This window comes from Xyrauchen texanus, chromosome 9, assembly GCF_025860055.1.
Source record: "Xyrauchen texanus isolate HMW12.3.18 chromosome 9, RBS_HiC_50CHRs, whole genome shotgun sequence".
NCBI lineage: Eukaryota > Metazoa > Chordata > Actinopteri > Cypriniformes > Catostomidae > Xyrauchen > Xyrauchen texanus.
The window spans coordinates 19,867,946-19,892,983 of NC_068284.1; the positions used below are offsets into that span (position 1 = coordinate 19,867,946).

Here is a 25,038-nt window from a genome sequence, read left to right on the forward strand (position 1 = left end):
TGCAAGCACCACATAATGGACTTTAATTGAGATTTGCATTGTAGTTTTAACTAACGCCAGCACTCAAAAACTCCAATAAAATGTAACCAGCCAAAATTGTGTGAATAATGCTATAAAATGTCAAACGTATTGATATCCCATATACCATCTGCTGTTCGTGGCAAAATCCTCACAAATTTAACAGCAATTACAAGAAAACTTTGGTTGAAAAGATGTTCTTGGACAGTTTAACTGTCATATGCAGTAGAAAGATGCAAATCAGTTAACAAAACAGTTTTTACTTTATACAATATGCCTCATATTCACACAAACACACACACACGCGCGCGTGCATGCACAAAAAAACATTAAAATCTGTTAGAATTTACCTAACCTCATTTTTGTTCCAAACCAATATGAAATTAATTCAAAGATAATAGGAAGTATAAAAGCCTTAGCCACTATTCACTTTAATTGTATGGAAAAAAAGATTCATTGAAAGTGAATAGTGACTGAGGATAACATTCTGCTTAACATCTCCATGTTCCACAGAAGAAAGTCATATGGGTTTGGGACAACATGAGACAACAAGTAAATAATGTCAGAATTTTTATTCTTGGGTAAACCATCCTTTTAAATCATTGGAGCTGCCCACCTTTAACGGTTTGAATATCTTGCACTGTGTTTTATAATCTATAAAAATATTACATTAGGCAACTCCAGCATTCCAAAAGCTTTTGTAGGAAACTCAACAAATCTGACATGACACATTGAGGATTTACACATTCTTAGTGTCAGATTCATTAGAAGCAAACATCTAAACTAATCTGCCTGACCACACTGTCTAGTTTTGATGTTGCATTCATCTTATTCAGTTCTTCAAAAAAACAAAAATGACTGCTGCTAACCTTAAAGCAGTCTGCTCTTAGATGCCTCCAATGTACCATTTCATAGTGAGTGTACACAGAAAGTAATATTTTCAAGGTGATTGTCCAAAATGTATATTTTGATGATAGCCATTACTGAGAATGAACAACATGGCAATCACATGATAAAACGACAAAAAGGGTGAGCAGGGATTTTTACAGACTAAAAAGGAACATCCTTATCTGTGTTTTTCAACCATTTTCCTCTCTCAAAGGCAAAGGTATACATTTGCATGTCAATCACCATAGAGGCTGACATTAGAGACAACATGAGAGAAGTGGAGAAAAAAATACCACAGAGGCGCAAATGTAATCATTTCCTTTATGATTCTCGGCTTATTGCCGTTGCTTTATGAGAAAACGAAATCCCAGTGCGGTTCTGGCTCACGCGTCTCAATAACAATGCGGCTTAGCTTCCAAAAAGTAGAGCTTACTCAAACATAATAAATGATACGAATTCCTTTTAATTATAAAGAGAAGAAAAAGGAACAGAAGTACACAGTCACCCTTGAGGAATGTTTGAATTTCTCAAATCAAATCAATATACCAATGCACACATTACTTCCTTACTTTAATAAAAATAGAAGCCAAAAAGACTCAACGGACTCATTTATTTCTGTTTAGAGAAACCACGGATGCCACAAGCTCCCAAGCATTAAGGTTAAATACGGATATCAAGCATGGGAGAAAAAAATGGATGTGACATTTAACAAGGAGGGCAGGTGTGTGTGTTTAAGGGGAAAGACAGTGAAAGACATGGAAGAGGCAGACCACAAGAGATACAGAACGAAAAAAGGAGACAGAGGCAAATTAAGCATTTTATGGACTGCCCAGTCCACTATACAGATATTAAAGGAGAAAGAGAACAGGGGTTATTATTGTCTCTTCCAATAAAATAAATAAATAAAAAGTTGGTTGAATGGCCTCCACTGGGGAAGAACGTTGATTTGTATGCAAAAAAGACCTAGTTTATTAACACAGGCTGTCATTAAGCAGATGACAGATTGTGCTCAAATAAAGGAGAAAGACATGCTTGAGCACACACAAAGGAAACTCTGGAGAGGGACTGACCGATGCCAATGAAGACCGCCTGGAAGCCCTCCTCCTTCAGCGAGGTCAAAGTCACTCCGTTCTGCCCGAGCCCCTTCTCCAAAACAACCTGTCACACAAACATCATCCACATCGAGTTCACTGCATCTGTCTCGACTGCTTCCATCTGTCTGTATTATTCGCATAAAGAGGATGTTAGAGTCAATTATTCTACGCTGCTGTGAATTCCAGGACATAATTACATCGATCATCCTGCAACCTTTGTGATGGCGCAGTATAGTTATGCTATTAGTGAAAATGGAGTGATTGTGTAGTTGCATTTGCTGCTATGTGTTGGGGGAAAAACAGACTATAGGCTGTGAACTACAGGCATTTGTCAGGTGTAAGTAATTCAGAGTCAGTTTGGGGCAAATGGGCATTAGGGAGAAAAATAAATGTAAGCTGGGTTTCCAAAAGAACTAAAAAGGCTTCAAAAAGCACTTCTGTCAAGCGTTTTTGCACAACTCTAATAGTTTAAACATTTGAACTTTGACTCCATTGTCACTGACCTTTCAACTCATCAGCCAATGACCACGTTTACGTGCACTTAAGAAAATGGTTTATTCTAGGGTTTTTGCAGTAAGAGGCTTTCTGAATCGTAATGTAAACAAAAATGACTATTTCCTTACAGCGTTTAAGGGATTAAGAGAAAGTGGTTTAACACACCCAGGTTTCTCCCAGAGAACATTGCTAATGTGGACATGTAAACACACAAGCGGCATTGTTTCAGGTTTTAGAAAAGTGCGCATGTGCGTGAACAGACCGGATATCCCAAATCAAGTCAACACAGCTGAAATAATTCAACATTTATGGGAGTACAGTGGTAAAAGCACATACACTATAAACTATACCCATTTATACACACCAATGTAAAATATTGAAGTTCCCTCACGTTCGCGTATAAGCACGCATAAATTGGGGGAGTCCTGGAGATTTACTTAAGAGGAAAACCCCACTATTGCCGTGCAATTACGCAGCAGGTCACGATAGAAATTTAAAGAAACAAACACAGCAACAACTCTGGGGAAAAAAAGTGAAGCAACAAGGCATAAAAAAGTGAAAAATTCTTCGAATCCTATGTTTGACAAGCATTGTGGGAAATAACATTGTTGTGGAAAAAACTGCTTTCTGACCTAGACGCATGTACTGTATACTTGAGTGAAAAGTACACAGCCTAAACAGTACATGTAAACAGAATGCTGCTTTCTCACATTACGCCACATTCTAGCAAGAAGCCGCTTGCTGTTGTCCATGTAAACAGACTATTTGCTTATTTGTGATAACATGTCCAAATGTGCTCCATAGATGGTAATTTGTACTCTGAAATACATCATAAGTGAGGCAAAAGCATTTGTAAAAAATGACAAAACAGTCAAAATTAAATTTAAAGATACTAAATGTCCCATTATTTCTTTTTATTCATAAAGTTTTAACTTATGGTTTCAGAGCATCCCATGACTTCTTTAATTACTTGAGTCATCTATACTGTAATAAATGTATCAAGTTGTCAGCACTTTTTTCAGTTCTAATCCTGAACGTTTTCAATGCTTACTCCTCACAATTTTTGTCAAGCAAATTCATAAAAACCCCATGCCAAGAAGCTATCTGCTAGGGACATGCATGAGTAATCGAGTACTCGTTCTGCACCAGCTACTCGGGTATTAAAAACACTAATAGAATATTGCAAATTAATTTTCCTTTACGCATTTTCCTGACATGAGCTGCGACAAATTACACTTTCGGGTGTAATTTAGTTTTCCCTCTGAATCGCTCACCAAATCACACAGTTACAATCGAGTCCACTGTGGGGCACTGTGTGTCACTAAGTTGTTGGAGTCATGCAAACCAACAGACGAGAATCAGCTTTTATTGGTGGAAAGAAAAAGCGAAGCTGGATCTGCTGGAAGCTGATCAGACCAATATACATAAATTTAAGCGTAGTTTGTTGAAGTTATCTAATTTTGAAACCGTTTTTGGTCAAGTTTAGTCATAAAACAAAATGTATATGTCTATTTTAATATACGAGAAATTGAATAATCATTTTTGTTCTCAAAAATGGCAATCTCTACTATCTAACACAGTTTTTATGTGGAGGTCAAAGTGACGCTTGATGCTGGCATTGAGCAGTGCGTTGATGCTTTAAAGCGAGTCATGTGGAAGCCCCTTAAGTACAATGTTAGTAAAATGCTAGTTTCCCCGTCTGTCACTCACTTCGACATTGTGTCGAAGAAGCAGCACTAGTAGTCTCTCCTGAGCGCCAAATATACCTCAGATCTATGAAAAACGGCTGGGGTTGATGCATATGAGACCGCTTCAGCACTGGCTCCCGAGATGAGCATGGCACCACGGCATGCACCATGTGATGGTCACCCCCGCCTGCCGCCAAACATTCAAACCCTGGACAGACCTCTGCATTCTGCGGGCAGGAGTCCCCTTGCAGCAGGTGTCCCGACGCGTCCGCTCCCGCCACATCACAACTCGCCCGTTGTCTCCTCCTTTGGAGCCAGCAGCGACTCACATCCCCGGCAACCTCAATGTGGTGGCGGACGCGCCAACATGACAACGCTTGCCCAGTGAACATAGAGTGGAGGCTTCATCCCCATTCGATCCAGCCGATTTGGGAACGGTTCGGCAAGGCTCAGGTAGACCTGAGACCTCCCACTGCCCACTCTGGTATGCCCGAACAGAGGCTCCCCTCAGGGCAGACGCACTGGCACACAGCTGGCCCACGGAGCTGCGCAAGTATGCATTTCCCCCCCGTGAGCTTTCTTGCACAGGTGCTGTGTCAGGGAGGACGAGGAACAAGTCACTCTAGTGGCTCCCTATTGCCCCACCCGGGCTTGGTTCTCGAACCTCCGCCCCTGGACGGGACACGGAAGATCTAGCTGATCTACCACCTGCCGTCATAGACATGATCAACCAAGCCAGAGCTCCTTCTACCAGGCAACTTTACGCCCTAAAGTGGCGCTTGTTCATGAATTGGTGTTCTTCTCGGGCCGAAGACCCACAAAGATGTGCAGTCAGGTCAGTGCTCTCATTTCTGCAGGAGAGGCTTTCCACGTCCACCTTGAAGGTGTATGTAGCTACTACCACAGCCCACCACGACGCAGTAGACGGCAAGTCTTTGGGTAAGCATGACTTGATTATCAGGTTCCTAAGAGGCGCCCGGAGGTTAAATCCCTCCCGGCTAAGCCTGTTCCCCTCCTGGGATCTCTCAGTGGTCTTCTCGGGCCTTCAGAGACCCCCCTTCAAGCCGCTAGAATAAGTTGGACTCAGGACGCTCTCCCTAAAAACGGCCCTGCTGATCACGCTCGCCTCCATCAAGAGGGTCGGGGACCTGCAAGCATTCGCTGTCAGCGACACTTACCTGGAGTTTGGTCCGGCAGACACACATGTGATCCTAAGACCGCAACCAGGCTACGTGCCCAAGGTTCCTACCACGCCCTTCAGAGACCAGTTAGTGAACCTGCAAGCGCTGCCCTGGGAGGAGGCAGACCCAGCCCATTCGTTGCTGTGTCCGGTACGTGCTTTGCGTACTTACTTGGACCGCACGCAGAGCTGTAGACGTTCTGAGCAGCTCTTTGTCTGCTTTGGTGGACCGCGGAAAGGGAACGCTGTCTCCAAACAGAGGCTCTCCCTCTGGGTGGTGGACGCCATTTCATTTGCCTATCACACCCAGGCCGTGCCCCTCCCTTGTGGGTCCGAGCACACTCAACAAGGAGTGTTGCGTCCTCATGGGCACTGGCCAGAGGCACCTCCCTGGCAGACATATGTTGAGCAGCGGGTTGGCAACACCCAATACCTTTGCAAGATTTTACAATCTCAGGGTAGAAATCAGTTTCGTCCTGTTTTTTCCTCAGGTCTGAGCCAGTAGAACTCGGTAAAACGCTGACAGACTGACCGGGTGGATCGCTTGCACCTAGCGCCCTTTCCCTCGGTTGAGGTAAAACAGTGTGCTATTTCTCCCAGGTGATCCCACTTACTCTGCTCCCTGGATACTCCCTAGCCCTTTGGTCCGCAATTCAGCAGAGGAATTTGCCGACCCAATCCACAGCGGGTACTCAGATCTACCATGTACTGGAATAGATGCTCCACAGTTCAGGGCTCCTACGTGGACTTCCTCCCTGTGTGTATTTTCCGTAGTACGGTCCCCTTATGAGCAGACCCGCGTCTCCCTTGGGCAGTTCCCACTGCCCCCCGGTCGCAGTGTCTGTAGCAACTCCTCCCTCCGAAGAGGCGGGATCAACCACTGGACCACTTCCCACATGTGACCTAAAAGCCCATGTGGTGTATGTCACCACCCTTACCTCCCCCTCTCTGGGCAGGTGTGGTCTCCGCAGGGTCTTGAAAGAATATGAAACTGGGTAAGACCCCCTTCCCTGATGCGTGTAAGGGCCCCACCTGTTGACTCTATGCGAGAAACAGAGAGAAAAGAGGCCCGGCTAGGCAAGCAATATCTTTACTTGGCAGTATTTTCTTACTATTTTTGTGTTGGGAGACAAATTATTTAACAAGTTAAAGCATGACAGCCCCCTTAAAGTTGCACATAAGTTCTACTTAATAACAAGCGACCCACAAATTTTTTTGGGAAACAGGTGCTGCTTCCTCATTTATAAATTGACAACATAAATTAAGATGATGGTAAGAGCATGATTTGCAATGTAATTGGGAAACCCAGCCATAAACAGAATGAAGTGGTATTTCGTCAAGTAATATGGTGGAATATGGTTCCTTCCTCATCACTCCTTTCTCTCTCAATTAAAATAACTGAGCTGATGAAAACAGAATAAAGAAATTAAATAGAAGTCTTGATGTTAAGGTCAGCTCATGGGAGTCACTGTCCCTTAATTTACCTTAACAAACCTATATCAAATTTGAGAAACCTTACCCCTTCCACTTCCTCCATCTCTCGCTCCCTCTCTCTGGCTCCCTCAAGACTAAAATCAAATTAATCATGGTCAGGTGATCAGAATGAGGACTATCGATTGCCATTTCTCATCATCATGGCTCTCAGGCAATGGACAGATGGATGTCTTAGCCACTTGCCTCACTAACATGGCTTTTAATTGTGTTTTGTTAGCTTTCTTTTTCCCCTGCATGGTTATTTATATCAGTGACATTTGGCTGTTGATGGGTTGGAAGATCTGACATTGCACTCCCCCTCTCATTGATACCTTTACGCCAAGATCCTTCATCAAATCAATCTCAAACTGCACCACATCATAGGGCAAACGGAACTGAGGTATTTCAGAAGTGCTGCAAAGACAGACAGGAAACACAAGGAAACAACATTTAATATTTATTATTCTTTGTGGCATTATATTGATTAGTCATTTGCTCATCCGCTTCAAAAAACCTAGCACACAGTACAGTAGATAGCTACCAGCATATGCAGTGTTTTGGATGCTGGTGTGCTGGTGTCTCCACAAGGCTTCTTAAAGGTGATGTGTGTAATTTCATAAATTTTACAATTATTAACCAGATTTCCCAGCTTAATATGAAGAGATAACTCAGAGATTTGTAGGTTGATTCCAGTTGGGGCTGTTGCTTTTCAAATGTTGGGAAGCACAGACTAGGGTTGTGATGGCTGACCAACATCACGATGTAGAGCCACCATCGTGATGCCACGCCCCCTTTTGCGAGTCTTGCTAGTGTTACTCACTAATCCTAGTCTCTTCTATAGCTAACCTAAAAACTTTGCAGGGATTGCTCTGTAAATTAAATTGAGAATATAACTAATGCATATATGCTATTTTAAATACTGGTGTATATGCCAGAGGCGTGACGTGTTAGTCTGTGAAAATACAGTGTCAGGCAGGCTACACAAATATTGATCTTGACATTGTTAGCTTCTTGTCTTTTTTTTACATGTCTTACACTGTACATTTAGATGTTATGTTGTAGGCTACAAGAAAATAGCCTTTATTAATTAATTATTAGTAGTTATAGTGTCTCAGAAAATCTTGCTCATTGTCACATAGCTCTTGTATACACTGAAGCGGCAGTTTAAGATAAACCCAGACCAGCGAACGTCAAATAACTTTTGTCTGGTTAATACTTTTAAAGAAAATTTTCCTTGGCCATAAATCCATAATGTCAAATCAAATGAAAGAAACAAGGTGAATATGAATAACACACATTTATTAAAACATAGAAGAACAAAAAAATAAAGAACAGGAAAACGGAACAACACTCAGACCGAAACTCGGCATTTCACTTATAATTAGCAGCACAATTAACTTCAGCACAGGCTACAAAATAAATTATGTTATTGAAATATTGTAAAGTGGTCATATGAACTACACAAATGAACGTTTAAAAAATAATATGCAAAATCGAATAGCTCCGCAACGAATGGCGAAAAATGCGTAAAGTCTAATATCTTTCACCATAGACCATGTTTAAATTTCGATGTTTCTGGCCAGAAATACCAACATATTCACTTTATCTGGTTTTAATAAGCTGCGGATTGGAGTAACTACACTACCCGCTGTGCTGAAGACCCGCTCTGATGGAGTACGGGTAGCACATATGCACAGATATTTCCGTGCTAATCTTGCCATGAATGGAAACCTTTTGTTGTTCGTTTTCCACCAAGTCAGCGGGTCCTCTTCCCCATCAATGGCCATTTCCTGCAGGTACATGGTCATTTCTGCCTCGACCTTTTGCTCATCAGTGAGTAAAATAATGAAATTATAGTTTTTAAGTGGAAAATAGTATTTATGTAAAGAGATATATTAAAATAAAAAGTGCACAACTCTTCTTAAGTGAAAGCTAAAAAAAAAAAATGCTTCACGTGTCGTGCAACCCACTGATAAAGCGCCGACGAGTCACTAGTTGGGTTAGTAAAATAACAAAATAATAATTTTTCATATAATTTTTGAAAATTATATGAAATTATATAATCCCCCCCCCCCTAACATCGTCAACTGCCAATTTAGGGGACATCGCCCAACCCTAGCACAGACTATTGTTTTCATGTCTGCAATGTTGCTCCCAAAAACTGCTCAAACAGTAAAATTTCTTGATTTAAAACTGTTTTCGCAAAGAAAGACTAAAAGCGAAATATATGATGATAAATGCTGAAATAAAAATGTCATGTCAGATTGCAAATAACAGCACATGCTTTTTCAGAGGTGCTGAACACTCTGTGCTTTTACATTTCATATGCGGTCAATCATGTACATTACGGTCATTATTGGTCGTTTGTTGCAAAGTTCCACACATTTGAGAGCTCGACCAATCATCTTATAGAGAAGCCGGGCATCCTGGCAAGAAAAAAAATACATTGATTGAAAGCCCGATGTCCAATAGGCAATCAGATGCAGATTCAGTGTAAATAGCGCTCCTGAAGCTCCCAAACAGAGAAGAATGGTGTTCCAGGCGGGGTTCAAAACGACATGTTGGAATGATGTCCAATCAACACCAGTCCATTGATTTGAATGGTACATGTATCTGTCACTGACTCCTTTTGAAGCACGGCTTTATTAGCACTCTATGGACCGTGCACCACAAGAGGTCTGCAAGGGCCTTAAAATGAAACCCAAAACCGGCCCCTATCCGAGATGGTACAGTTCCATCAGATTTTAAGCATGAAATTCCCAACCCGAAATCACTCTCTTTATAATTTCTTCTCCAAACAAGTATTGTTGCAATTGTATTTTACATAACCATTGTAGGCAACATTCGTAACAGTATTGTAACAGTAAACATACACAGTTTAAAAGGCACTGCGTCCCCCTGCGATCACCAAACAGAAAGGAAAAATCATTGGCTGTTTATCAAGCGCTGAAAATTTGCTTGGTGTAGAACAATCTGGAATCATGCGTTACAATGTAACGGTGAACATTAATTCCTCTTGCAGCCTAAATGCCTTCACAACATCTAATCTTTGTGACGCCTGCACTAAACACGATAAACACAGCAGAACAAATGAAACAGAGCGCACGTGTCTCGACATGCGTTTTTGAAAGTTTTTTTTTCACTTCACATAGTGTCTAAAAATATTGACGATCGCGTGTGAGACGCTAAAGAAACCGCAACGTCCAGCACATCAAAACCCAAATCGTATGGGTTTGGAACAACATGAGGGTGAGTACATGAGAAAATCCTTTTAAACATGAATATGATTTTCCCCACGGTTACTTCTGTAATATTTATAAGGAATCAAGAAACATGTTTACTGTGACTTAAAGCATGCACAAAACAATTTAGGTATACCTCTTTATTTTTTTATTAATTACAAACCCGAACCCCAAGTCATACAGTCATCGAAAACGTACCTAAACCCAGCCCGAAACCCAACGGTTTCACGGGTATTGTCGGGCAGGTACAGGTTGCAGACCTCTAGCATCCACAGACTTCTATGTACATATTTATGAAGTCAAAAGCAGATTGCTTTACTTGAACAATGTGATAATGATCGGTGATATTTTCCCTTTTTTTCGCTATAATATTGAAATGCACAAATAGTAATATTTATTGTTTGTGCATAATAATAAACTCCTTATTGCTACATTTTTCATGAAACAATAGGGAAAGCCATGCTTCCGGTGTAGTCAATTGCCACTGGTTGATTTCCCCCCCAAAACTGTAAGCACTGTGGCTCTGGCTTTAAACATAGCTCTGTTTGTTTGAGCATCCCGACCAGCCTGATACAAGGTCATCCAATGGCGTGAGTTTGGGGCAGGAAAATGTTTTGCCTGACCAATTGCAGATGGAGGGAGAGTTATTATTAGTTAATATTGATATGTAATTCCGTTTGATGATGCTTGTGATGCAGAAAGTACACACTTCACCTTTAATTAACTTAACCATGAAGACTACCTCAGTCAAACCAACTGCACCAAAAGCATTTGAACACCATAATTACAACCAAACCAGCATGGTCTAAGCTGATCTTTTCAGCAGGGTCATTGAGTGCATTTAAACGTAACTTTTTTTTGCAGTAGTGCCCCACAAACTAGTTGCGGTACCTCTGCTAAGTAGAGAGAATTCATAAAAATGCACTCTACCTCAGGCCACCAATGTATTTCTGTTTTTCAAAGATGGTGATGTTGTCATAGCCTAGCCGAGCCAGGAAGGAGGCACAGCTAATGCTGGCAGGGCCACAGCCGATGAGAGCAATCTTTGTGTGGTAGCTCTCTGGCATCTCTTCTGGTGGAGGGAGTTCTGGATTCCTGATCTGAGGGATGCCCATCTTGCTGAACACCTGAGGGGAGGATAAGAACCTCTTTAAACATTCCACAATCAAACACCACCTTTCTTCTGTGTCATTATCCAATGCAATACACATTTAAAAGGGCATGTCAACTCCAAAAATATAATTCTGTCATAATTTACTCCAATACCAAACCAATATGACTGAGACTGTCGTTCTGCCTAACATCACGACACAAGTCACACGGGTTTGGTAAAAATTTTCATTTTTGAACTATTCCTGTAAACGTCAATCTAATTTCCCCCACTGTTACTTCTGTAATATTTATAAGGAATCAGTTTGCAAATTAGAGTTCAAAGTTGATCTCCCAAAGCTTTTTACAGTAAAACACTGATCCACTCGGACCTAATGAAACAACATTACTGCTGTGATTGCCTTATTCTCTTTCCTCTCTTATACAGCTCCAGAAAACCTTTCTTCAGGCCCAGTATACATCATCTCATCTCAGTGTTTATCAGAAGCCTCCCAGGGCATATATATGATTTACTGTCTGTAATGTACTGTACAGTTTCCGGTTTTATACTAATATAGGCGCTGCTGTGTATATGTTGGAGAGTGCATACTGAGCAGTCGCTGAAGGTCCTGTCTAGGGGTTATCTAATCAACGCTCTGGTAAACAACCCTGGCCTTTCACATTTGAGAAGAAAGGAGTGGTCATCTCGACTGTGATAGGTGAAGGGAGGAAGAAACTGACGGGATGCTTCAGTTGGCTTTCTCCTCCAAGGCACTCTGGACTATCATGTATGATTTTTCGAAGGGGTGGAAATGTGAAAATGGAGGGACTCGCTGAGGTTAGGAAAATGGAAAGCAAAACGGAGGTAGAGATGGCATAGGTAGGATGTAGGATATTGGATGACAGAGTAAATAAGGGAGGGTAGGCCATTGAAAGTAGCTTGAAAGCTTTTTTTTATTTTAGTAAAAAAAAATTTTTAAAGCATAGGTGTGTAGGCATTCATGTCCTGCCTAAGAACATCCCTTACCTGTGGTGAAATCACTGTAATGCAAGGTCTGGTGGTTTATTGCTTTAATATTCACCAACTAATAAGACTCCATAAGCTAAATAAATGGGACAATATAAAGCAGTAATAGGTAGGAAACATATTTTATTATAAAAAGGTTTTTATGTTCTACTTTCCTTGAAAACGAACGAAAAAGTAAGCAAATTGTGAATCTTTTATTCTTTCTGATCTTGTTCTTGATTTACAGTACACCTTTGAAGAAAGTCCAATCCATCAGAAAGAAATATTACACCCACTGACTTCCTTTACAGGAACTAAGAACCTGGTGATTGTTACAGGGATGTGAGTGAGGAACTGAAAGTACAAGACTTTGTACAAGACAGAACAAAGTACAAGACAGCCGAAAGAACGAAGGGAGATTCTTTATTAAACCACTGATGGAATCATTCGATTAAATCACCATTAAATTCTAAAAACAAGTCTTTGACTTCAAACTGATATGATGCCTTTGCCCTTTTCACATTTCTTTACAGATTTTAAAGGCTTCAGTTCAAAGATATTAATTAAAGTGATAGTTCACAGAAAATGTATATTTGGTAATTTACTCACCCCCAATGTTGATCCATTATGCATTTGCGTTCGACGGAAGACAGAATGTCACAGGGTTGGAACAACATCAGGGTGATTCAAAATTATGACAAAATATTACAACATTTTACAACAAATAGTGATGTAGTGTGCAAACAATATATACTTTCCTAAATGGTAATCTCTCTCCCACATGGAGCAGTTATATAAATAAGAGTCTATTTTAGGCTTACTGCTTGTTTTTTAGTGTGCATTTATCTGAACATATACTGATTGATGTTGTCAGCCTAATTAGGATACTCATTAATTTTGTGACAGAAAAATACTGCTCTGATTTCAAAATTAAATAATATCATATGACAGTTATTAATATTTAAAAAGATTTTGCCCCTTTAAACAGCTTCAGTGCAGTTAGCTAGCTGTTAGCAGCTTGTAGTGTAGCTAACTACATGTTTCATGAGACTAAGTATGAAAAGCTACTGTTTCAAAGTAGGGCACTTCATAGACACCTCAGATAATCCACTTCAATAGCATCTTACCTCTGTAGCAAACTGCTGCAGACCACCAATATTGATAGGCCCTTCCTCAGAAGCATAGAGGTTACAACCCCCCACACACAGATCAGAGGTGGGACACACCATGCCACATGTCAAACCCAAAGGATTGTCAGACAGGATAGCTTTAGCAGCACCGTAGTAGTTCTACAACACACACAGCAAAGCCACCAATAAACATGGCTCAATCAGTGCTTTGGAAATCTTACCTGGCTGAACAAAGCAATGTATAAGTGCTCATGGTAAATTTACTGTGAAATATAATACATAAAGGATTGTGTGATTATCACTTAAGCCAACATCAATAAAGTCTGATCGCAGTGACTGCCGAGCGAGTGAATTCGAGCATTGTAATAGGCTTTACCTTGTTGGAAATGCTGGTGATGAAAGACTTGATGTCCAAATTGGTAGGGCAGCTTTTTTGGCAAGGAGCATCTGCACATTTCAGGCATCTATTATAATGCAATAAACAAATATTAAAATGAGCAACAATTTATTTTAAAATCCTCATGTGCAAAACCAGTTTGGTTCCCTTGCCTCTCAAGGCTGGTTTATATTGATTAGTGCTAGTTTGTTCCAGGTCTAACTGGTGGACCCGCACAGCCACTGTTTTTACGACTGTTTTTGGGTGAACTATCACTTTAGAAAGTCTGGTGGGCAAACCAGCACTCCAGCATCAAAAACACAACATATGCTGCTCTTTTCAGCAGGTCTGAATTGTAGCATCAAAGAAAATCTTATCACATTCATGTAAAGCAAACATAACACATTTATACACACCAAGGGGAAGTTAACAACAAAAAAGTCAAATGCACTACCAGCACAGTTAACGGTATGCAGGAGCAGAAAATGGCTTGCCCTTTGTGTGGTTTGAGAGAGGAGAGCCGAAAACATATGGCTGAGTGATGCTTGTTTTGTCCTAGACATGTCTGTACACAGACTGTGGTCAAGACTGATACCTCTTATAAATACTGTTGACTTCATAATGACTAGGGAACTCCATATTGGTAGACAACAACATGCCCGATTTAAATTATACATGGAATAATTTGGCTCCACAAAATTAAATATTCATGGAGGAACAAAATGTATGCATCACATTCCAGCAGAATGTTGAAACCTAGACCTAAAATATCATGTATTTGACACATGAAGTACATGAGGTGCAACAATGGTGCAATAGTCATAGGTCACTCCTCTGGGGTTTGCTTGGTGTCACGTACACCTTTAACAATGGATTGGCCCATGATTGACTGCCACTTGTTTTCATCTGTTCAAGAGTTATGGTGACTCATGGGATATCAGGGCTGCATGCAACCACAATTACAAGCTCTCCTTAAAGTCTGCCTCAAACCTGTGGCCAATTAAAATGGCTTATGAAAACAAGCACAGCATAATGTACATTGTGAAAGCATGGAACCATCACAAAGCTGTAATTTGATCATATTATGAAAGGCATCTGTAACATGAGAGGTCAAGGACGTATAGCTGAGTTAATGCTGCTGAACTTGAGAAATGAAAAGCTTGGGTCTTTAATGGAATTCAGTCAAATGAATATGCATTTTAAAGTTAGCTCACAAGGGCAGAATAATTCCAGTTTGGTCATTAACGGAGGTACGTGAGATGGCTCACCCTGTGGGTTACTAGTGTGATCTTTCACACTGATGCCCCTGGGAGTGCTCAATTATTAAAGAACAAGGGGCGTGGGGATTCTCAATGATACCACTACCAACAGAAAAACACATCAATAGATCGTTTTCTCAACATTTAGGCCTTAAAATATTTGTTTGCCTCTAATTACATGACAATTCCACTCCACTAGGACTCATTCAATAATAATTGCATAAAAGCGTTCATTCTTACTGTATGTGCGTAGACAAGGTTCTCATACAAAATTGTAGGTGGATTCAGATGCGTTAAAACATACATTTATTCTTACCCAAGTTCTAATTTTGATACATCTAGATATTGCATGCATTCAGTTAGTAAATAGTATAACATACACCCAAATCATCTCAGTAATTGTGCGTTCATCACTCGCTTCAAAAGTATATTTACACCTTCTAAAGATGCGCTCTTGCCTGAGAGCATTTGCCGCAGGAACTTAAAGTAAAGCCAAGTGTGCCATTCTCAAAACCAGTTGACACACAAACATTTTACATCGCATCGGAAACACTTGACAAGGTCCTATCTGTTAACATTAGTAACCACATATATAACTATATACAGTATATTAATAACTACATACAGTATCCTACATATACAGTACTAAACATTTTCTAAAATGTAACAATATATGTTAACATTTGTTAATGCATTATAACCTAACAAACTAACAATGAACACCATCAATAAACACTAATAATGTATTGTGTTTTTATACATTAAGATTAACCAAGAAATGCTCTTAAAACATTGTCATTGCTAGTTCATGAACTACTGTTAACAAATACAATTAGTTCATTTTTCATAAGAATTTATCCCAACTCGAACTATAAGACACATCATTTTTGTTACTCTGAAATAAGACATTTTGTGTGGTCACTTACAATAAGCATAATAATATAAAAAAATCAGGGACTAAAAACGGTTCAAGGAACGAAAACGAATAACGAAAACGTGAACAAAGTCCCTTTCAATTGTTCTGGAGTGAAAACGTAATGGTTACTGTTGTAAACTCCATTCCCTGATGGAGGAAACGAGACATTGTGTTGATATAGTGACACTTTGAGTCGCTCTTGAGAGACCTCCCATTCTTTGAGAAAAGGCCAATGAGGATTGGCGAGAGGAATTTTCATGCCACTCCCCCGGACATATACCTTGAGTATAAAAGGAGCTGGAATGCCCACTCCATTCAGGTTTTGTGCCGAGTAGCCGAGACAAGGTCCGGACATTTCAGCGGCTAGTACAGTGTTGTGGCAAGAGGGACACAACGCCTCGTTCCCTCCATCAGGGAATAGAGGTTACGACAGTAACCATGATGTTCCCCTTCTATCACTCACTCGATGTTGTGTCAATGTAGTAACATTAGGCGTCACTATAGAAAAACGGCACAACAGCTGAACCGTTTTCCAGTGGGCAAGCCTCTGTTTAGTGACGGTGTTCCCTTTTCGCTGTCCACCAAAGCAGACAAAGAGCTGCTCAGAGCATTTAAAGCTCTGCGTGCGATCCATGTAGGTGCACAAAGCACACACTGGATAAAGCAACGACAGAGCTGGGTCTGCCTCCTCATGGGGCAGTGCTTGCAGGTTCACCACCTGATCTCTGAAGGGGGTTGTGGGAACCTTGGGCACATAGCCCAAGACGGACTCTAGCAGCTGAAATGGGGCTCTCCGAAGGCCCAGGAGGACCACGGAGAGATCCCATGAGGGGAAGAGGCGTGGCCTGGGAGGATTCGGCCTTCGGGTGCCTCTGAGGAACCTGATGATCAGGTTGAGTCTCAAGTACACATGAGAATCTGCCGAACCGAACTCCAGGCAAGAGTTGCTGACAGAGAATGCTTGCAGGTCTCCCCCCCTCCAGCCCAGTTTTGGGGCGTCTGTGGTGACCACGACACGTCTAGACACTTGCTGTAAGGGAATATCTGCCCGTAGAAATGCAAGACCTGTCCAGAGGCTGAATAAGTGGTGGCAGAGCGGCGTGATAGCTACGTGATGTGTGCCATGCACCAGTCTAACTCCATGCCAAGAAAAGAGATGCTCTGAACTGGGGAGAGCTTTCTCTTTTCCCAGTTGACCCGAAGCCCTAGACTGCTTAGGTGCCTGAGCATCAAATCCCTGTGTGCTCAAAGCAACTCCCGAAAGTGTGCAAGAATCAGCCAGTCATCGAGGTAGTCGAATATGCGGATGCTCACTTCCATTAACGGGGCAAGAGCTGCCTCTGCGACTTTCGTGAAGACGCGAGGGGACAAGGACAGGGGGAGGAACTTGTACTGATACGCCTGGCCATCAAAAGCAAACCATATGAAGGGTCTGTGTCGAGGTAGAACAGAGAAGTGAATGTACACCCACAAACCAATCTTGATGCCGGACGCATGACAAAATGTATTTCTGCGTCAGCGTCTTGAAAGGGAGACTGTGTAAGGCTCGGTTCAGAACTTGCAGGTCCAAGATTGGCCACAACTAACCGCCTTTCTTTGGCACGATGAAGTGGTGTAGAACCCTTTCCCCATCTCGGCTGGAGGGACAGGTTGTATTGTGCCCTTGCAAAGAAGGGTCATGATCGCCGCATGCAGGGTGGCGGTGTTCTCGCCCTGAACCGAAGCAGACGCCACTGAACCGGGGCGGGTGCCTGGTGAACTGGATCGCATAGCCGAGTCGGATGGTCCTGGCCAGCCACCGCGACAGGTTGGAAAGCATTAGCCACACTTTACATAACATACTATATTTTATAAAAAAAAAAATATTATATATATTTCTTACTCATGGTGGCACTGTTGTTTCAGTGTTTGATTTACATTTGAAATTGCTATTTGATGAAGAAACAACATGAAAGTAAATTTTAGCAAGTACAACAAATTAGCAGTATGATATGACTATTGTCATTTGGGTATACTACTGAAATAATGTAAGTTGTACACCTATTTAGACTCAAGAAGTGCCTGGAAAAAATACTTCTGTGTAGCTTATCTATAGGTTATCTTATTTCATGTGTAGAGTATATGTTATGAGTAGCTCAATATGTGTTTGACAGCCAGTTGTAAAAGTAATGAATCCTTTTCTAGATTTGTCCATTATTTTAAGCTTCTTTTTCCAGACCAGGTCACTTGTTTCTCTTGTGAGATCTGGCAACACAAATCTATCACGCATCCTTAGCACAGATTAGTCATTTTAAAAAGAAACCATTATTTTATTTCATTCTAACTGGTTACCATTTGGAAAAGAGGCTGTGGAAAGTCAGAAACAGAATGAAAAAATACAGTTTTTGATTAGTCACTGATAATAAATAAATAATAATAATAAATAGGGCTGTCGATTTAAAGCGTTAATTCAGTGTGATTAATTTAACAAAAAATAACACGTAAAAAATTTTTTGCCAATTAATCGCATGCCCCCGGACCATAATAAGGAAGATTCCAGAGAAATGCAAGCTTGTAGTACAACCTGTTTACTCCAGAGGGCAGTAAGTGAAATTTCAGCTGTATGAACAATGCTCAGTTTATACAGTGAAGAAAACACTTCAGCAGGCTGAACAACACAAACATGCATTACGTTCTTGCGTTCAAAACACTTGATGGAGTGCAAATCCGAACTAAGGGATCTCAAGATATGTTTAAAGATTGAGAATTAAACTATATTTAACTTGACACGGTGACCTAAACATTTTATGTTTATGAAGCAACACACCCGAGACGTCTGACGTAAATTGACTGGGTCCTTAAACAAGCCCTCATAATATATCTCGAACTGATTAACAAATTCACTTATGAAATGGATTGCTGTGAACTATCTGCCAATGATTGGATTATGATCAATAATACAATACATTGAATTCTAAAGCCGCTTTTTGTATGGTCTTATCAATGAATAACTCTTCTGCTACAGGAATGTATCGTAATTATCTGAATATTCTTTATTTTATATATATTGTATATGCGATTAATCGTGATTAATTAATCTGAACACCATGTAATTAATTCGATTAAAAATGAATCGATTGACAGCCCCAATAATAAAACAAACAGCCCTAATATTCACTATATATACAGTACTAATCCATTTGTAAAATGTAAAAATATATTGTAAAGGATTAATGGAAAGGAGGAGGTGAGAACTGGCTTAAGAATATAAATAATATTTTAAAAAGAAATTAAAACAAAAAGACAAACACACAAAAGTGTCGGACAGCTGTCCGTAAATCTCTCTCTCTCTTGCACTGCTGTCTTCAGTCATCCCTTACCCCTCTCGAGGGCTAATTAGTCTGATTAGGGAATCATGACCCGGCCCCGCCCTGCTCCTTGCCACCTTCCTCCCTTGTTCTCTCAGGCCAGGGATCCCCCGACATGACATTTACCCCCGTTTCCGTGGGGAGGTGTGTGCCTTCCGCCCTGTCTGCCGGCAGGTCATCTCCACCTTCCTGAATCAGGGAGGGGACAGGAGGAGGGAAACAACAAGAACTATAAACACAGGGGGTACTCCCTGTACCAGTGCAGTACCCCCTAAAAACCAAAGTAAAATTTGAAAGAGAGGGAAAGGCCAGCATGTAGCAGCAGCGGCAGAGTGAGAGGAAAAAAAAAAAAAAAACTTACTCTCTGGTTCTCTGATACGCCGTAGCTCTGTTCTCGGCCACTCCTCCACCCTCTAGCGGACAATAGCCCGTGCCTTACCGGGTGGATTGGAGGCAGTCCTCCGGCCCCTGCTGGTCGGAACACCCCGCCGCGTTTTTGGTTGATGATAATGGCCGTGACTGCTCCTTTCGGGTGGATGGTAGCGGCAAGAACTCCACTACGGCACATCTCTCCTCCTTCCTGGGTTTCGGCACCAGTGTAAAGGATTCAAGGAAAGGAGGCAGCGAGAACTGGCTTGAGAATATAAATAATATTTTAATAAGAAACTTAAACAAAAAGACAAACACACAAAGATGTCGGACAGCTGTCCGTAAATCTCTCTCTCTCGCATTGACTTCTTCTGTCAGCCCTTATCCCTTTTGAGCGCTAATAAGCATGATTAGGGGCCTGGTGTGCGTAATCACGACCCGGCACCACCCTCCGCCCTGCCACATCTATGTTAACATTTGTTTAAGCATTATGAACTAACATAAACTAAAAATTAAAACTAATAAAATTGTATTGGGTTTTTTATATATTAAGCTTAACCAAGAGTAAAAAATGCTGTTTAAACATATTGTTCGTTGTTAGTTCATGACATTTATTAATGTTAACAAACACAATTTGATAATCTATCCCAGCTCATGCACAGTTTATTGAATAAGACTCACTGTCTTTTTGCTTTCAACAAATGTAAATTAATAAATTATTTGTGCGTGTATGCACCTCCTTAACATTGGCCACATTGCTGTTCTGCACGTGTAGTGCAATGTCAGATTTTAAATTGTAAATTGGGCGTTTCATATTTTTATGAATACAATAGCAATGCTAAGCTCTGACCTCTACACTTTTAAATTCAGTACCTTGTTCAATTATTTATTTGAACGTGTTACCTGGTCTTAGCACATGCCAGTAAATGAGCCACAATGGGAGGTCAGACTAAACATGACCTCTGGTATATGCATTCTGCTCAAGCACTGTGTTAGCTGTAATACCCCATGTCGCTCCAGTGTCAAAGTACTGTAAGATCATTTTAGTTGACAGAGGTCGAATCTGACTGATGTTGAGGAAATATAAGTTCTACTACTTAGCTCATGTGGAGTGCAGTGTGGCTGGAAATCACTCGCTGTTATTGATCTTAAACTGAGAATCCCATCAATGATCCTAATGATCCTGATAAAGTAGAGTTGTCTTCAGAATATCTGTTGACACAACTCGTAGGAGTTTACAAAATGCATGAGCTCTGTTCCAAAACCTAGTGAGCTTCATCACTGCCTACTGCCTACATAGGCAGCTGCCTTCTATAGGGTTGTTTACGCAGGACATTCTCGTGTTCATTTTCACTAACTTTCAATTGTTGATCTATGTAAACATATGTACTACATGGACGTCTTTGATTTTTGCAATACAGCCAGCTGTTTTTCAGCATTTTATGCCACAAGCACCTCATTTTTAAGACGCTGTGTCAAAGTACAAACAGTTTTTTTTTTGCACTTTATCTAACGGACTCACATTATATTAGGTGTCTTTTTTTCTCCCCTTTACTCCCCAATTTGGAATGCCCAATTCCCAATGCACTCCAAGTACTCGTGGTGGCGTAGTGACTCGCCTCAATCTGGGTGGTGAAGAAAGAATATCAGTTGCCTCCGCGTATGAGACCGCCAATCAGCGCATCTTATCACGTGGCTTGTTGAGTGAGTTACCGCAGACACAAAGTACGCGTGGAGGCTTCACCCTATTCTCCACGGCATCCGCGCACAACACACCACGTGCCCCACTGAGAGTGAGAACTACATTATAGCGACCATGAGGAGGTTACCCCTTGTGACTCTACCCTCCCTAGCAACCAGGCCAATTTGATTGCTCAGGAGTCTTTCGGCACACCCTGGATTCGAACTCGCGCCTCCAGGGGTGGTAGTCAGCATATTTCCTCGCTAAGGAATATAAGGTGTCTTTAACTACCATGTACTTATTCATTTAATACAATGTGCTTATTATGTACACATTTGTAGTTGCACTGTACTAACATTTAAAGTGCTTGCATCTAATTGCATCTATAGTTAGACAGTTAAACTTAACCCTTACCCGAAACCTAACCCCAACCCTTACCCCAAACCCTATAATCTAAACCCTGACCCTACTACTAAACCTAGCCATACCTCAACCTCAGTAGCAGCAAATGTGAATCTGGTGAGAGTACAACATGTAGTTACTAAATAAATACATTGTATGTAATTTAATGTAAGTATGCAGTAGTTAAATTGTAGATATACACTGGTGGCCAAAGGTTTGGAATTATGGTAGGTAATTTTAGTCACCAAAGTGGCATTCAACTGAACACAAAGGATAGTCAGGACATTAATAACATGAAAAATTACTATTACAATTCGATTTTTACTTAAACTACTTTAAAGAGTTCTCATCAAAAAATCATCCACATAGAGCAATGCATTGCAGATCGTTGGCATTCTAGCTCTCAATTTGTCCAAATCCTCAGGTGGCATTTCACCCCACGCTTCCAGTAGCACTTCTCATGCACCTTACAGTCTAGCTGAACCCACATAAGCTCAATGGGGTTAAGATCCATAACACTCTTTTCCAAATATCTGTTGCCAATGTCTGTGTTTCTTTGCCCACTCTAACCTTTTCTTTTTGTTTTTGTTTCAAAAGTGGCTTTTTCTTTGCAATTCTTCCCATAAGGCCTACACCCTTGAGTCTTCTCTTTACTGTTGTACATTAAACTGGTGTTGAGTGGGTAGAATTCAATGAAGCTGTCAGCTGAAGCTGTTGCATACTGTTGCAACTTAAAAACAAACACAAAGACGATATTAAGCTTCATTTAACAAACCAAATAGCTTTAAACCGTGTTTGATATAATTGCAAGTGATTTTCTAGCACCAAATTAGCAATTTAGCATGATTACTCAAGGATAAGGTGTTGGAGTGATGGCTGCTGGAAATGGGGCCTGTCTAAATTTGATAAATTACTTTTTCAAATAGTGATGGTGCTGTTTTTTTTACATCAGTAATATCCTGACTATACTTTGTGATCAGATGAATGCCACTTTGGTGAAATAAAATACCAATTTCCTTGCAAAACAGCTAAATCTGTACATTATTCCAAACTTTTGGCTGCCAGTGGGACTTTTAAGAGTGTTTTTTATAATTTGTTTTAATCTTTTATGCTAAAAGCATGTTAAAGTAAAATACATAGCACACAAATGTTAAGAAAAAATTAAATAAAACTAAACATTTTTAAATCACACTTAAGTTTTTTTACTGATTTTCGATTCGCAATTGATTTTAATAGAGTCTGACATATTGCTATGCTAACAGCATGGTAGCCTATGTTTAAGTACATATCCACACAAATATTGGGTAAAACTATACACATACTTTACACTTTTTTATCGATACTTTTCCATATTAAATGGCTAATTATATTTGTAATCAACATTTCTCCTGCCTAATCTGCCATTCTAGTATTGCCTTTTCCATGAAACATACATGTGATGTTTCTCTTTATAATTTTTCTGCCAAACTTCTGGAAAAGCCTTTGTGTCAAGAGCCTTTTAAATGCTTAAAAATGCTGCCTCCATAGGCAGCTCACTAGAGTTTGAAACTGAGCAATTGTCAAGTAACAAGGGATTATACTTATTTCAGACTCTCTTAGGAGACTGACAGAGCTATAGAAGGTCAGCCTTATAGGGTGGACAAATTAATCCATATAGCAGCATTCAAACAAAACATTCCTTTCAACTCCCTCAGTCTTCATATAAGCCTGGCCTACACTCCCTTTCCCTCTTATTACAGAAACAGAGGTTAAAACAAATCCTTTGAAACTGTCCTCCTGTGAGAGTTCAGTCTACATTCTCTTTCACTTATACATCCATCCTACAAAATATAACATGAAATAAAAGTGGCCTTAAATTGTTGTACCGTTGGAATAATACACAGCAAAAAGATTATTCAGTGCAACAAAACAAAATACAATGTTAGCTCATTTCATAACCAATGTGGGCATTAGCAAATGCTGTCAAATAACCTCACGCCTCCCACCACTACCAACTTAATCGCAAACGCACTTCTGTGGAGATGATGAATTTATCGTGTGTGTGGGAGGTCAACTTGAAGAGATACCCAGCAAAATCCTCACTTGTAAAGACATATAACTTGTGGGGACCGAGTCATAATGAGGACCCCACAGAGGTGCCCGACCTCGTAGAGAGGACACGAGGCAACTGTCCTCTCACACACCAGCTCTGTCATCTTAATTACTTAAACCATTTTAGATACAACCAATTAAGTGTGGCTCTGAAACAAAGAGGCCTTCTCTTAGACTAGGTGCTGGGACAGCTGGGATGAACAACGGTTTTAATGATCAATCCATCTTTATATACTTTAGCTTCTGTCACAGAAAAGACAGGAAGAGAAAAAGGGCTTCTGTCAGGGGTGTGGTGAAGCTGAGAATGATAAGAGGAGTTGTTCCTCATTAGAGCTAATAATTTTAACAACGCAACACGTTACTTGACTTCAGTCATCTGACATCTGTGAAAACGGTATGACAACGGACACTAAAGGCAGCTGTCAGCTTTGAGATCCTCGCTTTAATGCAGGAATGCATCAAATAGAGCCAACTCATGTTTTACTATGTAGACAATTAGTTCAGGGCAGTGTCACATCTAGTCCCCTGCTGAAAAGACCAGCTTAGTACATTATAAAACTTCCATGCTGGTCTAGGCTAGTTTATGCTGGTGCTGATGGACCAGCCTAGCCATGCTGTTCATAAGCTAAACTTAGCTGATAAAACTGGTAAAACTAGTTTGTTTGCCCCAATATGTAATTTTACTCACCTTAACTTTCAGTGCATATTTTTTTCCATACAATGAAATTGAATGGTGAACGAGCCTGTAAAACCCTACAATTCTGTCTAAACATCTGCTTTTATATTCTATGGAAAACAGTCATACAGGTCTGGAATGACATGAGGGTGAGGGAATGATGAATTTGTATTAACTAATTTTCTGAAAAGCCTGATGGGGACACCAGCATCCAAAACACAACAGGTGTTTAAAGGTATAATTCACCAAAAAATGAAAATTGTCTCATCGTTTACTCGCCCTCATGCATATGACTTTCATTCTTCTGCAGAACACAAAAAAAGGTTTTTAGAATATCTCAGCTCTGTAGGTCCACACAATGCAAGGGAATAATAAAGGCAGCATCCAAGTAAACTATATGACTCCAGTGGTTAAATCCATATCTTCAGAAGTGTGGATGACAAACAATCAATATTTAAGTACATTTTTAAAAACTGGGCTACAATAATATGTGAGCAACGTGTGTGTACATGTTTGTATTTTTGAGAAAATAACGTTTATGCATGGTTTTTGAAAAAAAAAATTAAGTAATTGAAATAAGGCCATATAACACATACGAAACATTTGTCCACAAGCCTT

General features: G+C 40.5%; 1 protein-coding gene across 2 annotated transcripts in view; it reads right to left on the reverse strand.

Annotated features, from left to right (window-relative positions):
* Positions 1 to 25,038, reverse strand: part of LOC127649170 (dihydropyrimidine dehydrogenase [NADP(+)]) — a 293,316-nt gene that overhangs the window by 222,313 nt on the left and 45,965 nt on the right. Inside the window, exons 4-8 of one of the 2 annotated variants that reach the window (XM_052134142.1) lie at positions 13,680 to 13,767; positions 13,301 to 13,462; positions 11,009 to 11,205; positions 7,169 to 7,250; positions 1,977 to 2,064 (exon numbers count right to left, since the gene is read on the reverse strand). In XM_052134142.1, coding sequence (XP_051990102.1) covers positions 1,977 to 2,064; positions 7,169 to 7,250; positions 11,009 to 11,205; positions 13,301 to 13,462; positions 13,680 to 13,767 — 617 coding nt within the window. The remainder of the gene's footprint in view (positions 1 to 1,976; positions 2,065 to 7,168; positions 7,251 to 11,008; positions 11,206 to 13,300; positions 13,463 to 13,679; positions 13,768 to 25,038) is intronic. The other variant, XM_052134143.1, reaches the window with a different exon arrangement.